Source organism: Lotus japonicus, chromosome 4 (genome assembly GCF_012489685.1).
Source record: "Lotus japonicus ecotype B-129 chromosome 4, LjGifu_v1.2".
NCBI classification, from domain to species: Eukaryota; Viridiplantae; Streptophyta; class Magnoliopsida; order Fabales; family Fabaceae; genus Lotus; species Lotus japonicus.
The window spans coordinates 30551231-30565490 of NC_080044.1; the positions used below are offsets into that span (position 1 = coordinate 30551231).

Below are 14260 nucleotides of genomic sequence, written 5' to 3' on the forward strand. Positions count from 1 at the left end.
TGGCAAAATAATTTCCAACTCAATTGCATTCCATAGATTTTCATACCTACATTTTTACCATGATTCTTTCTTACTAATAAGGCTTCTTCTTTCATATTTATAAAATTTATTTTAGCCTCCAACAAAATCAAACGACCATATACGTAATCTATTTATTAGCTAGAAAAATTCAAGGACAGTAAGGATGATTTTGTCCAGGCCCTCCAAAATAGAAGTAAGGCTCTTTTCCATATTTAGCATGATTGAAGGCATTGTAGCAATAGGGCTCTTCAGTCGTAGGATGTACAAACTCAGGGTACTTGAGTGAACGCGAGTAATCCATAATTCTTACATTGCGCATGAAGCATGCATTTCCATATAGGCCATTTGCAAAATCTCCACTCCCCATCCCTGTTCTTGTGTGGGGAGTTTTCTTAACCATTGGACTGAACACTTGTCCCCCAAACTCAACAATTGTGGCACTTGTCGTTAAACCTCTAAATAAATTGGGTCGCCAGTAACCTACCGGGATGTTGTCTCTTATTTTAAGCCACCAAATCCCCGTGTTAGGTTCCTATACAAGCCACACAAAAAAAGAAATATTGATTTAGTACATTAGTTGACATTACCGAGTCTAACTAAAGTCATATGTTTCCATTTAGTGTTATATTCTTTGTCACACCAATTAAATTGTGTCTTGTGGGCATGAGTATAACAATTCAATGTTTAACATAATTCATTAGCATATATAGGAATATAAGAAACATGTGATCATTACCAAAAACATTCCAACGTTGAGATCGTACTGGCGGCCTCTTTTGGTTGACACTGGACTTATGGCACCACCAAGAACTACTTGGCCTGTTTGCACAAACCCAGGGCAAGCTAGATTAAAGCAGCCTGTTGACTGATAAGAATCCCTCTACAACACAAAATAAAAAAAAGCAAAAACCACTCAACCACTCTTTGAATCTTCATCTAAATTTGAGGTTAAAGTTTAAAACAACAAGGAGAGTATAAACAAAAATGACACACACACACACATACATATATATATATATATATATATATATATATATATATCTTCCAATAAATAGTAGGTACTTACAGTCCAGTAGGAAAAAAATCGTGTTTTTCGATCGCCAAATAACTTTGGATTCACCTAAGCCATCATAGTATATTGAAATATGTTAGTGATGTGGAAATCCATGGGCTCATGTATAGTGAACTAGGAATTATAATTAGTGAGTTTTAGTAGGTGAACCAACCACCCAGCCTGCTTCAACACTTTCAAAATCAGAACTATTGGCAGCTCCGGTCTTAAGCCAGATTTGAGCAGTGGTGAAATCATCTGGGAGATCAACCACTGGATTCCAAACATTGATAGTTGCTTGTGCACCTATATAATGGTATCCCATCGTCACAAGATATGATGCCTGCAAGATTACATAGTAAGATGAAATTAAAATTATATACCTATGTAATGGTACATCACGGTACATTACATACACATGTATATATCTATAAAACTAATAATATTAATAGTACATACTACGTACCGAGTGATTTTCTGGAATAACTTCTTTGCTGCCATTGAATTTGGGAAAATTGAAGTTTGTTTTGTTTAATGAATTAATGAATAACTCTGCGGGTTTTTGTCCGAAGTGGTGCAGAGAAGAAGCTCTTAGTAAATCCTCCCTCCGTGTTCTGCGAATGGGGATGGTTCCTTTTGGACAACTTCCACTTTTCTGCCATGTCTGAAATATAGCTGAATTTTCCTCGAAAGCATCGTCTGTACTTGATTTTTGGGATTTTAGAAGAAAATCTGGTATTTTCTGCGCAGTTCATTAGTTCAACAAGCACAAATCTGTCAGCTTGAGAATCATATTAAACGGAATAAAATAATAAGTTAATAATTCTTATTTATGAATTCTAAAGTAAAATAATTATTACATTCAATTGTTTCAGCACCAATTATTGTTCCTTAACAAGATTTCTGGTCTAAAGATGAATATTGCCACGTACACCTAAAATAGGTGCAAATTTAGTCTAACCCTTATATTTTGAATAATAAAGTCATTTAATTAATTAAATCAGGAAGAAGAACTTACCCATTTGAATGACCAATTAATTGAATAAATTGACTTATAAAGCCTATGATTTTATTCTAAAAAAATTTAGTTTTGAGCCGTTTGGAATCATGTCAATTCTAATATGTAATTAAGAATCAAATTTTACTTCTATGTTAGACATGACGTTTATCTATAAGCGTTGTGAGTTTTTGAATGATAGCTTAAGTGGTAAGAGTTAGAGACTACATAAGGGTTGGGTGGAATGAAGGGTGAAGGGTCCCGGGTTCGAACCTGGAGGAGGATTAATTTATTAACAATTTCAACAACTAACATTTGCATATAAAAAAAAAATATACGAGCATTGTGAAATTCATAGCTTGAATTGAATGCAATGATCTAAGAATAACATGGTCAAAGATTCCAAGATTGGTTGCATACAATTTTAGTTAACTGGGTCATTCTATTTCTTGACTTGTTTGGATTATATATTAAGACAAATTTATAATTTATTTGTTTTAATTATATTGGTGTTAATTTATAATTTTCTTTGGTTTACAAGAGTTAATTTTTAATTTAAAAATATTTGGATTATTCAACTTTAAGCTAAACAAAAAAAATTCAAATGAATGAAAAAGAATTCACACATCTAGGAATGTATTCGCTAAGGTTAGTAGAGATTACGAGAAAAATTATGAGATACACTTAGAATATAATGAAGAGATAAAAAGAATGTCAAATAAAGGTAAACTAAAATGTGAAAAAATAAGGTTGCACCTGAATTTTATGATTTTTAAAGTCAGGATGGTCAAAAGCAGGTTGTTTGTAGATGTCAACGCAATCGATAATATCTCCATCTTCACTCTGCAATAAAAAATTGTGATTTTAATAACAACATAATCATCTACTCAATTATATTAATAACACTTTAATATTTAAAATTAATTGTTATTTAATTTTTAAAATAATATAATTTTTTTAGATTACATATTAAGATATCATTAAAATATATTTTAAGAAATTCTCCACTAAACACAATTTTGGTGTTATTTAATTACAAATTAAGCATTTTTATAATTTTTAATATTTGAGTATTATCATTTTTTCAATATTATCACACACCGAATTCATTAAATTTAAAAAAAATACAAACAAAAATTTATGAGCACATTCTAGAAGCAAATAAATTGATCAAGTATATATGTAATGCAAACCTTAATCGTTTTCACGGCAGGCTTGTTGAGAAGCTTCAATTTAGCTTCAATTTCGCTTTCCAAAGGTAATGATGCTCTTACTTGAACTTTCAAATCTAATATAACGTATGAGGCAAACAGTGCCCAAAGCGACAAGATTGTAACCTGATACTTTCCCATTCACCTTGATATTTGATCCTTTCTTCTCACTCAATAAAATGATAGATATCAAACATGAAACAAAATTTATATAAGAAATTTCAGTGTAGAAATTGTATGAAACAGTGGGTGCTATTAATATATTTATTGTTCTTACAAAAAAAGAATTAATTAATTTCTCGTAAACGTTACACACTTGTATATTACAATTTTCAGAATGACAATGTATTTATTCATGATAATAGCAAATTTTCACTATAAAAACAGTTTGATAATTTTATCTAATTATTATGAATACATATGCAAGATAATGAATATTTAAATTTTTTTCACATTTGATAAAATTTCCTTTTCAATACAACCAATTTTATTCTAGTTTTTTTCCAACATAATTTTATATTTAATTAAAAACATTTAAGAAATTAATTGACGTAACTAATATGATATTATACTAATGGTAATATAAATAAATTAAGGGTAATTTGCACTGCTCTCCTTGATATTTATCATTGTGATACTGACCTCCTCTGTTATTTAATAAATCAATGACCACCCTTACTTTATTTAGAATATTGCATTAACCTCCCTTGAGGTTTATCATTATTAAGCCAAGCTTCAATAATATTTATCATTATAACACTCAACACTACTTTGTTTTTCTAAAAAATATATGTATGAGGGTGGCTAATGGAATTTATCAAATAGAGGGAAGATAAGTGCAATGATAAACTTCAAGGGAAATGAGTGCAATTTCTCCATAAATTAAAATAAACTTTTGAAATTTGTTATGATGTTTTGGTTAATTTATAGAATGCATATTATTTAAATGGTGATTGCAAATATTTCAATATTTATAATGTTACTTGGAGAAATCTTGATTTGAATTAAAGATACTAACGAAAATGAAAATTTTCTTTAACTAAATACATAAAGACATAAAAATAGATAATTTTATAAATAAAATTGAAACTAGTATAGAAGCTTGGACTAAAGATCAACACATAAAGAATCAGACTCTTTTGATTTAGGGGAGAAAAGTACAAAATTTCAAACCAAAGGAGGGACAGTGTAATTTATGTGTCTCTTGAGAATAAATTGAAATGTATCCTTATATGTGTATGTGTGTTTTAATGTGGAATGGAATATGGATCTATTCAGGAAAAAAGTTTCATTTAGTTGATCAATTCATTCACAAACATTTGTAACAATGTTTTTCCTAATAATTTTTCTCAATAATGGAATACCATGAATATGTAAGATCAAGTTTTGATCATGTAGTACAACTCTATGTTTTGATGATTACAAATTAACGTTTTAGTATGAACAATTATGGTACTCTAACGTGTTTTCTGAGTGTGTTCATGACAGGCTCTGGCCTTAATATAATCTCACACCAATCAGAAGCACTTTGCTTAAAGAGTGACCCTAGCAACGCTTTCGCAATCTCTATGTTCAAACTGAACAGTAGAAAAGCTTCAGAAGATCTGAAGATAGTCAAGCTCTGATGTGGACTCAGCTCACTTGAAGTTCTGAAGATCCAGACGTTCTGATAACCCAGACACTCTGAAGGCTCAGAAGCTCTGATGGTTTAGAAGACTCTGAAGATCCAGAAGCTGAAAAGTGAAGTCTCTGAAGTCCAGAAGCAAACTGGCTCTGAAGACCAAGTACTTCTCCTTTGAGTTCAGGATCAGAAGCTACAACGGTCAGAGGATCCATGCTTCCCTCTGACTCTGATCAACAAGCTTCACAAGTTCCAACACGAAGCATTCCTCTGATCAGAAGTCAACAAGGTTAAAGGTCACGTCACTATCCAAAGTACAAAAGCAGTGTACTATCCTGACGACCTAACCTAACTTTCTCAGCCACAGCAGAAGCTGAAAATCCCAGATCTGCCCTCCAACGGTAGCATTCCCATGCAATGTTCAAACCCTAATCCTTGGAGTATATATAGAGGCTGAAGACTGAAAGATGCTGTGGAAGAAACTTATACGCGCAAGCAATATTCAAATCTTCTTAGCAATCTTTCTTCATCGAATTCATTGTGTTTACTACAAGCTTTTCAGAAGCAATCTCATTGTAAACAATATTTTTTAAACAGTTGTTTATTTTTACCTTTAGGAGATCAAGGTTGATCGGATCCTAGAGAAGACTAAGAGAGTGAATCTTAGTGTGAGCTAAGTCAGTGTATTGTTAGTCACTTGTAGGTTTCAAGTGCAGTTGTAACAAATCTCTGATTAGTGAATTGCCTTCATTCTAAGAAGGAAGAAATCACCTTCACGGGTGGACTGGACTAGCTTGAGTGTTTCATCAAGTGTACCAGGATAAAATCCTTGTGTGCTTTTCTCATCTCTTATCTTAAGCACTTTACTTGTGTTTCGAAAGATTTGTTAAAATCTTAAGTGGGAAGTTTTATTCTGAAAACGCTATTCAAACCCCCCCTTTCTATCGTTTTTCATACCTTCAGAATCCACATATGCTATAATTTGAAATTGATTTATTATTTTTTACGTTTAGTTTCAATAAGAGAAATATACACAACAAGTCCAAAATTAGTGTCTTTGCATCAAGTTGGGTGCCTGAAAAATATTCGCATTAAATTGGATCCCTTGAAAAAAAATTCAATCAAATTGGCTCCGAAGTGTGTTTCAGTCTTATGTGGCACGATTTTTTCCTTGTCATCATTTCCACATGACTTTTTTATTTTCCATGTCATATAACAATTAAACAAAAGTTTTTTTAGTTCCAACTCAGATTTCATCTAAGCCTAAAAAAAACTCAAATTAAAATTTAGAGAAAATAAAAATCCAAAAGAAGAAAAAGAAATTTCAAAAGAATGAAAAGAAAACCCAGAAGAAGAAAATAACCATAAGCAAGAAGTGGTGGCTTCGACGAACTACCTCTTCACAGCGTCGAGGAATGCGATAGGCGACAGAGAGGATGATCGGCTTGACCCGTGTCACACCCCATTTTTCGTTATTAGGTTATTTACTATTTTATTCTAATTATTATTATGCTATATGGTAATTTGATCATTTATATGATTTAATTAGATGATAAGGTGATTATGTGATTTAATTAGATGATAAGGTGATTAAGTGATTTTATTAGATAATTAAGTGATTAAGTGATACATTTTTCGTCAACTAGTATCACTTCAGAGGAAGTGAAAATGTATTCCTTGTATTTGCCCAGTGACACATCTATGGTCATAAAGGTGGAACTCTTAAATTCTCCAGAAGAAAAAAAATCACGCTAACACAGCTTACACATCAAAAACTAGGTTATACTCCCCCTTTTTGTCATAAGCAAAAAGCATGGGGTGTGAAAAACTTAGCTTGAAGTACAAGGTACTCCCCCTTAGAGAAGGTCTAAGTTTAAAAAGATGGAGAATAAAAAAAATTAATGAAAACGTATTTAATTAATCCATATGCAGAAGAGTAAATGAAGAGGTTGAACGTTTACCACCGGCCAAGGCATTAAGGCAAACTTATGTTACCAATAAGTAAACCTCGAGAAACTGCTGCAGCATTAACTTCTGTAGACTGAACTGAGCGTATAAATAGAAGTTAAACCATATCAGTCTTCACATCTCATTTTCTCTTGATCTGAAAGTTTCAATGACATCCTTCATTGCAAGCATCGAGCAGTTGAGAGAGAAGGCCTTTGATAAAGATCTCTTCATCAACGTACGCCATCCAGAGGAACCGAGCGTTTATACCCTTACAAACCAGCTACTAGGCATGAGCCTAGGTCCAGAAATGGATAACATCCTTAGGAGCTTCCTCAGATTTGTGGAGGAAATGCAAGTCTGCTTTCAGAAGGAGCTGGAGCTGTATGAGGAAATCAGAGCAATAGAGGCGGCTCTGGAGACGGTGGCGGCGGGTCCTCAGAGGCAGGAGTTGCGCCAGAGCTTAGCCCTCTTAGAGTATAGGCAACATCGTCTGGAGCTTGAGAAAGCAACGATGCGTAGGTAGTGTAGAGAAATGAGGAAAAATCCTCCATTTTAATGTAGCAATGCTTGTATGCAATTTCTTATTAATAAAAAAGATTTTGGTTGGTGGTTAATGAGTATGTATGAAATAAATTTTATGATGAACAAGTATTATGCAACACATAATGAAGATGATAATAGAATAACACGAGAATAGATAAAGAAACAAGGTTCAGAACAAATAGACGTGAAAAAGAAAAACATAATACAGGAAAATAAATCAACAAAGATAAAACAGGAGCGAAGAGAGTTCCTAAAACTAGGGTTTAGGTGTCCTCCGAAGCAGTTCTGTGCACATTTCTTTCAAACTCTGAAGGAGAACTTCATGAGAGTTGAGCCTTTGTTCAATGATATCTGTTGACCCGGGATTTAATGCTATTTTTCTTAGTATTTGGCATATGTTTTGAAGGTTTATTTAAGTATTTTAGTATTTTTAGTTGAGTATTCACATTATCTTAATATTTTGATATTCTAATTAGTTTTATTATCTTCTTATAGTTTTATGTTATTTCTATGAGTTTTATAGGACTTAGGTTGTTATTTTGAGTCTTGAAAAGTTCACTAGGGTAATTATCCTTATTTCATCCTTTATTAATTATTATATGTTTTATTTTATGAAGAGATAAAGGAAAAGAGGAGAAAATCAAGGCAAGATAAGCAAGATTCAGAAGTGCACCAAATCTGGAAACTTCAGCATGAAGCTCGTGCCGTTTTAGCCTAAAAACCGTGCTGTAGCGCGACATAAACCAATGCTGAAAATTGTAGCATGAAGTAGCACGAGTTTTGCTTGGAAATTGATGCTATTGCATGACAGAAGCCGTTGATGGAATTTCTAGCATGAGAGTAGCACGAATTTTGCCTGTAATTTGTGCTATGTCACAGTCACGAATCTATTATTATTTAAACGTGTTTAGTTTCAACCCTAAGGATACTTTTTCACGTTAGAACTTGGAGAGCTGCGTTTTTGGGTTTTTGTTTAGAGCTTACTTGGTTCTTTGTCAAGATTTTGAGGTTTGGCTTGAATTTTGATTTGTTTCCATGACTATGTCAGGCTAAACTCCCTTTGTGTTAGGGTGATTGATCTAGTTTTCCTTTAAACTATGTTTTGAACCAAGTTTCAGTTATGATTATGGATTCTATTTTATGTCTTGAATTTCTCCTCTGTTTTAATTGAAACTTTCTATTGCAATAGTTTGTCATACTATTTTCTATGCAATTGGAAAATTGGTAGAATTTAGGGATTTGGGGAGAAGTTGAGCAAGGGTCTGTGCACCTTAGGAATAAGGGTAACGAATTGCTTGTGTTTGCCTGAATTGAATTGAACTTCATCTCTAATTAATTAGGATTAGGTACTAAGGAATTAGCTATCACTAATTAATTGGAAGGGACACTTATGCAAGGAATTGATAAGTGGACAATTAGGTTTAGCACCTTGATAATCTATTGAATTCATAATTATAACTGTTTGGGAAGATACATAGGGAGAAGGTTAACGAAATCAGGATCTCTAGCGCGCTTTTAAATTGAATTCACTTCAACCGTGTTATTTGCTTTCTTTTATTTTATTGCAGTTAAGTTTCATACCAACAATCATTCATCTCTCTATTTTTATTTTTATTTCCACGTCCTTTCATTCTAAGTTTAGTTAATTTAGAGTATAAACTACGCAATCTCTGTGGTTCGATCTTTTATTACTTCGAGCAATCTGTACACTTGCAGATTCGCTATCAAGTTTTTGGCACCGTTGCCGGGGATTGTGTTTAGTTTATTCTCTAATTTTTCTGAATCTATTTGTTAGGATTTTTACTTTAATTCTCTTGTGCGGGTATTACTAACTTCTGTTTGTTAGTGCATGCGAGGTACAATCAGTCCTGAATCTTTGTTGTTTGATCTAGAAATCGAAAGAACTTGTCGATCTAATCGTGCACAACAGAGGAAGAAGAAGGGCCAAGCCAAAGCTACCGCTGCAATGGAAGAAGCACAAGCTGAAGCAAGAAATCGAGCTGAGTATGAAGCGAGAGTGGAAGCTGAAGTTGCAGCTCGGATCCTTCGCCAGAAAGAAGAAGAAGCTGAACGTGATGCTCAGAGACCATTGAGGGAAATCACTGCCCCTCGTATGAGCTATACATAAGAGGGCAGCGTTGTCCTTCCAGCAGACATACCAGACAACTTTCAGATTCCACATCATTATATTCAGTTGGTGAGCCAGCATCAGTTTGGAGGTAAAGCTACTGAGGATCCGCATGCTCACATGGACAGATTCACCAGACATTGTGAGTCTCTGAAAAGGCGTGAAGTCAGCTTGGATACAGTCCGGATGATTCTTTTTCACTACACTTTGAAGGATGCTGCAGAAGATTGGTTGAGGTCACAACCCCCTAACAGCATTCGAACATGGGAGGACCTGGCGGAAAAATTTATCGCCAAATTCTTTCCATCCACACGCATCAGAAAGGCGAAGCAGGAAATTTATGCATTTAGACAAAGCAAATCTGAAAATTTGTATGAGGCTTGGGAGCGTTTTCAAGAACTTCTGAGGAAGTGTCCAAGTCATAATATTTCTGTTGGTGAACAAGTTGACAAATTTTACTCATCATTGCGTGAGTACACGAGAGGTATGTTGGATGCAGCAGCTAATAGTGCATTTGATTCATTGCCTGCACACAGAGCTCTTGAGATCATCGACAATTTGGCCACTAGATCTTCACAGTCAGATTATGATAGGGAGAACCGGGAAAGTGTGCATGAAGTTGGAATAAATGAGGATGTCCTCGCATCCAACAGAAAGTTGTCACAAAAGATGGATGCAATAGTACAACGTTTGGATGGTCGCAAACTGAGTGCTGAAGATGCTGCATTTGATGAGGAAGTGAAGGCAATGGGTAATCCTCAAAACAATCCCTACTCAAATACTTATAATCCGGGTTGGAGGAATCACCCTAACTTTTCATGGAAAGGTCAAGACAAGTTTGGAAATTCAAGGGAGTACTCTAATCAAAGGACTTATGGTCAAGATCAGAAACCTCAACCCTCTCAAGAGCAAGGAAGTGGGAAGAAGAGCCTAGAAGAAATTGTGGGAGAACTGGCCCAAGCTACTAGCAAGCTTCAGGTATCCACAAATAGCTTCATTAATGAATCCAGAAATAACTTCAAAAATCAGGAGGCTTCAATCAAAAATTTGGAGAATCAGGTCGGTCAAATTTCCAAACAATTATCTGAGAGATCTCCAGGTATGTTTCCTAGTAACACTGTGCCTAATCCTAGAGAGAATATTTCTGCTGTTACTCTAAGAAGTGGAAAAGTTATGCATCAAATTGAAAAGAAAAAAGATAATGAAAAGAATAAGAGTGAGACTGAGAATAAAAGTGAAACTGAAGTGATAAGTAAGGAAAAAGAACAGAGTGAAGATAGATTAGTGAAAGAGAGAAAAGTAGATTTAGAAAATAATAAGTTTACAAAAGTTCATTTTCCCTTTTTCCCCACTAACATAGCAAAGAGGAGGTTGGAGAAGCAATTCTCCAAGTTTGTTTCTATGTTTAAAAAGTTGCGTGTAGACCTCCCATTCTCTGAAGTTTTAGAAAAGATGCCTCAATATGCCAAGTTCATGAAGGAGATACTTTCTAAGAAAAGGAAGTTGAGTGAAGAGAATGACATCGTTGAGCTTACTGAGGAGTGTAGCGCTATTCTGCAAAAGAAGCTTCCACCTAAACGAAAGGATCCAGGTAGTTTCACTCTACCTGTTAATTTTGGGGCTTCAAAGGAAGTGAGAGCTTTATGTGATTTAGGGGCAAGCGTCAACTTAATGCCCCTATCAATGTTCGAGCGACTTAATGTTGGAGAGCTGAAGCCAACAATGATGATGCTTCAACTAGCAGACCGCTCCATGGTAACTCCTTGGGGAGTTGTTGAAGATGTGCTAGTGAGAGTAGGAGAGTTTGAGTTCCCGGTAGATTTTGTGATAATTGATATGGACGAGGACTCTAAAATACCATTGATTCTGGGAAGACCGTTCCTAGCCACTTCACAAGCGAAAATAAATGTGGGAAAAGGAACAATATCTTTAAGGGCTGATGAGAAAATCATTTTCACCATATTTGACCTGAAGCCAAAGCAAGTTGAGAAGAATGATGCATTCTTGGTGGAGATGATGGACGAGTGGAATGATGAGAAGTTGAAACAGTTCTTCTTCACAGAAAAAACTAGAGCAATAATTAAGAAGGAGAAGAACCAAAGAAATCAAGCTGAATCAGTTCATTTTGCAAGCGTTGTGGTCAACATGGAGCAGAAAGAGGAGAAAGAGAAAGGAGAATACTTCATATGGAAGCCAAAACCTAAGAAAGATGAGAAACCTCCCATCCCTTTTAACTCTAAATTGAATAATTGTGTTCATGCTTTTGAGATTGCTTGCAAGAACATGGTGAAAATGTGTGCTGAGTTTAAGGATCCTGGAAGTGCAATTCACTATGGGGTAAACCCCGGATAGAAATTCTTAGTCCAGAAGAGTCTAACAAAGACTATAAAATTGTGCTTCTTGGGAGACAACCCAAGCGGTTGTTTTAGTTTTACTCCTTTGGTTTTAATTTTATTTTGGTTTCGCTTTCTTAGTTTTAATGATTTTTCTGCTTGTGTTTCCAGTTTCGTACTGTTAGTTGTTAGTTTAATTTGAAAGAAAAAAAAAGTTGAAAAGTTTGCTTCTGGAATTTATAGCATGGAGTTGTGTCATATTACCGTGCGGTTGCATGACAATCATTACTTCTGGAATAATTAGCATGAGAATGATGCTAATCTTATACCTATTTTTATGCGGCAACATGGCACTCATCAATTCTGTTTTTAATAGCATGAAAAGGATATGGATTTGGTGCTAAAATTGCTTGGGCCACGCTGGTGTTGTTAGTTAAAAAAGAAAAAAGAAAAAAACAACTTATATCCTTTTGTTTTACAAGCCAGTAGCTGGCTTATTTTGAGGACATATGTTATTGGTACAAAGAGTATATCTTTAAAACATAACAAATCTGCATTGCGTTTTTGAAAAAAAAAACAAACAAAATAAAATCTTTACTAATTTAGATTCAATTCAAAACAGAAAGTCAGCACCGTTTTGTTTAAAAAAAATATAAAAATTTCAGGAAAAAGTAGAAAATTTTAAAAAAAAATTATAAATTAAAAAACAAAAAGATTTTCCTTTTTAGTTTGAGTTTTTATTTTATTTTGAGTCATAGTGTCTCATTGAATTTTTTTGAGTTATATTGTGGTGTTTTAATTTGTGTGCTCATGTTTACAAGGACTAAGTGATTTACAGGAATTAATATGAGCTGGAGGGTCCAGCTGACTGAGTCTTGGTGCTATCACTTTTTGCACCCATATTGAGTACATGGAGTTTTACTGAACCACTCATCTCTCATTTAATTTCATGATTATGCATTTAGTTATTTAGTTGCACACACTAGTTTCGCACATGCTTTTACTCCTTAGTTGTAAGACCGGGATTTACAGAACAAGTTAATTTCCGACTCACGCGTAGAATCAGTGTAAGCGTGACAGGAGTTTGCTGTTTGGGAAAGGTTAATGAAGAAGAAAGTTCAGGAATTGCTTGAGGAATGTTTCATCGTTGTTTTAGGAGTTAGTGCGAGTCGTCTGCACACCTGCCTTATGGCGAGAGTGTCCAGAATAGGCTAATTTCGCTTCTAGAGCAACGTATTAAGTGAGATTTCAAATCCTTGGAAAATTTAAAGGTTCTCCTTATTTTTCCTTCGACCAGCGTTTCATTTCGGAACCCTGTACCGTACGCATGATAGTATTCACTTTCCGGAAGTCCGACGACGCTAATTTCTTTGCTTCGAAACCCTAAATTCAATCGCTGGATGAAGACTTTTTCTATTCGGGACTTCTAACGAAGTTTCCGTCCGCGTTGCCAGATTTGTTTTGACGTTTCCAATCTTTCTCCATAACAAAGTTTTGTCGTCTGACCATCACAGCAAAAAGTAGTTTTTAGGGACAGATTAACTTGCATCGCTTTTGGGATTTTAGATATCGTTTTCCCCAAAAGTTAGAGATTTGTTTTGAGTTCTGGAATTCTGTCGCCAGAATCTCTCTTAGAATTCATCGGTGAATGTGCTGCAAAAATCGGAATCGCGAAATTTTCATTTTCCCGCGATTTCACCTGCCTATAAATAGTTGAAAATTCAAAATATCTTCTCATTTTCATCCATCAAGCCCGCGAGTTCAAGGAGAGAAGAGGGAGAAGAATTTTTCGCCGAAACTTGACCGATCTTCGCGCAGTTCGTTCCTACTTCAAGGTATCGAGGTAACTAGCTTGATTCTTACCTCTGATCATTGTTTCTACTGCGTTTCTTTAGCTGTTTCTGTGCTCAAAGTTTCGAGCTTTTTGTAAAACTGTCCGTTTTTCCTGATTTCTCTGTTGGGGTATCTTCTCTACATGCCCAAGAGCCTAGAACCTTCGTCGGTATTCGCCGATATGGATCGAGTTGTCAAGGATCTGAAAAACTGATTCAAAACTCTTTTTGGCGCACATTTCGAAACTTTACTGTCGAAAAGTCGTAATCTGACTTCTTGCCTTTAGGATTAGTTGTTACGGATGTCGTTAGGATCATTGCTGTCAAATTTGTTTTCCGAAGTGATAACTTTGAGGTTTTGAGCTTTTATTTTGGACCAAAACGCCCCTGAACAGCCGTATTTCGATCCGATCGTCCGAAAATTTTTCCGACAGCTTCTTTGCCTTAGTTTTACCCTAAAACTACCTTGTAAACAGATTTGATCGAAGAAAAAGAGCCGGAGCCCTTTTTCCTTTTTGGCCGAGAGCTTGCAGTCAGGGGGGGTTTCGTTTTCGAAAACTTGTCTTTTCGTAC

The 14260-nt window shown here is 34.8% G+C and overlaps 2 protein-coding genes across 2 annotated transcripts; one reads left to right on the plus strand and one right to left on the minus strand.

Annotated features, from left to right (window-relative positions):
* Positions 1–169: 169 nt before the first annotated feature.
* On the minus strand, positions 170–3421 carry LOC130710213 (uncharacterized). The gene is made up of 7 exons (XM_057559396.1): positions 3263–3421; positions 2826–2912; positions 1539–1814; positions 1248–1415; positions 1088–1141; positions 758–901; positions 170–553 (listed from the first exon to the last, which is right to left on the minus strand). The coding sequence occupies exons 1-7, from the start codon at positions 3419–3421 to the stop codon at positions 170–172; spliced, it is 1272 nt and encodes a 423-aa protein (XP_057415379.1).
* A 6221-nt stretch (positions 3422–9642) lies between these two features.
* LOC130712599 (uncharacterized) lies at positions 9643–11874 on the plus strand. Its single transcript, XM_057562426.1, has 2 exons — positions 9643–10774; positions 10883–11874. The coding sequence occupies exons 1-2, from the start codon at positions 9643–9645 to the stop codon at positions 11872–11874; spliced, it is 2124 nt and encodes a 707-aa protein (XP_057418409.1).
* Positions 11875–14260: the final 2386 nt, after the last annotated feature.

Excerpts from the sequence above, each read along its gene's own strand:
- LOC130710213 (XM_057559396.1), bottom strand. The coding sequence starts at position 3,421 with ATGGGAAAGTATCAGGTTACAATCTTGTCGCTTTGGGCACTGTTTGCC. Across the intron at positions 2,913-3,262 it reads CTGCCGTGAAAACGATTAAG|AGTGAAGATGGAGATATTAT; the intron begins GTTTGCATTACA and ends TTTTTATTGCAG. Across the intron at positions 1,142-1,247 it reads GTGTTGAAGCAGGCTGGGTG|GTGAATCCAAAGTTATTTGG; the intron begins GTTGGTTCACCT and ends ATGATGGCTTAG.
- LOC130712599 (XM_057562426.1), top strand. The coding sequence starts at position 9,643 with ATGGACAGATTCACCAGACATTGTGAGTCTCTGAAAAGGCGTGAAGTC. Across the intron at positions 10,775-10,882 it reads AAGTGAAACTGAAGTGATAA|CAAAGAGGAGGTTGGAGAAG; the intron begins GTAAGGAAAAAG and ends CCACTAACATAG.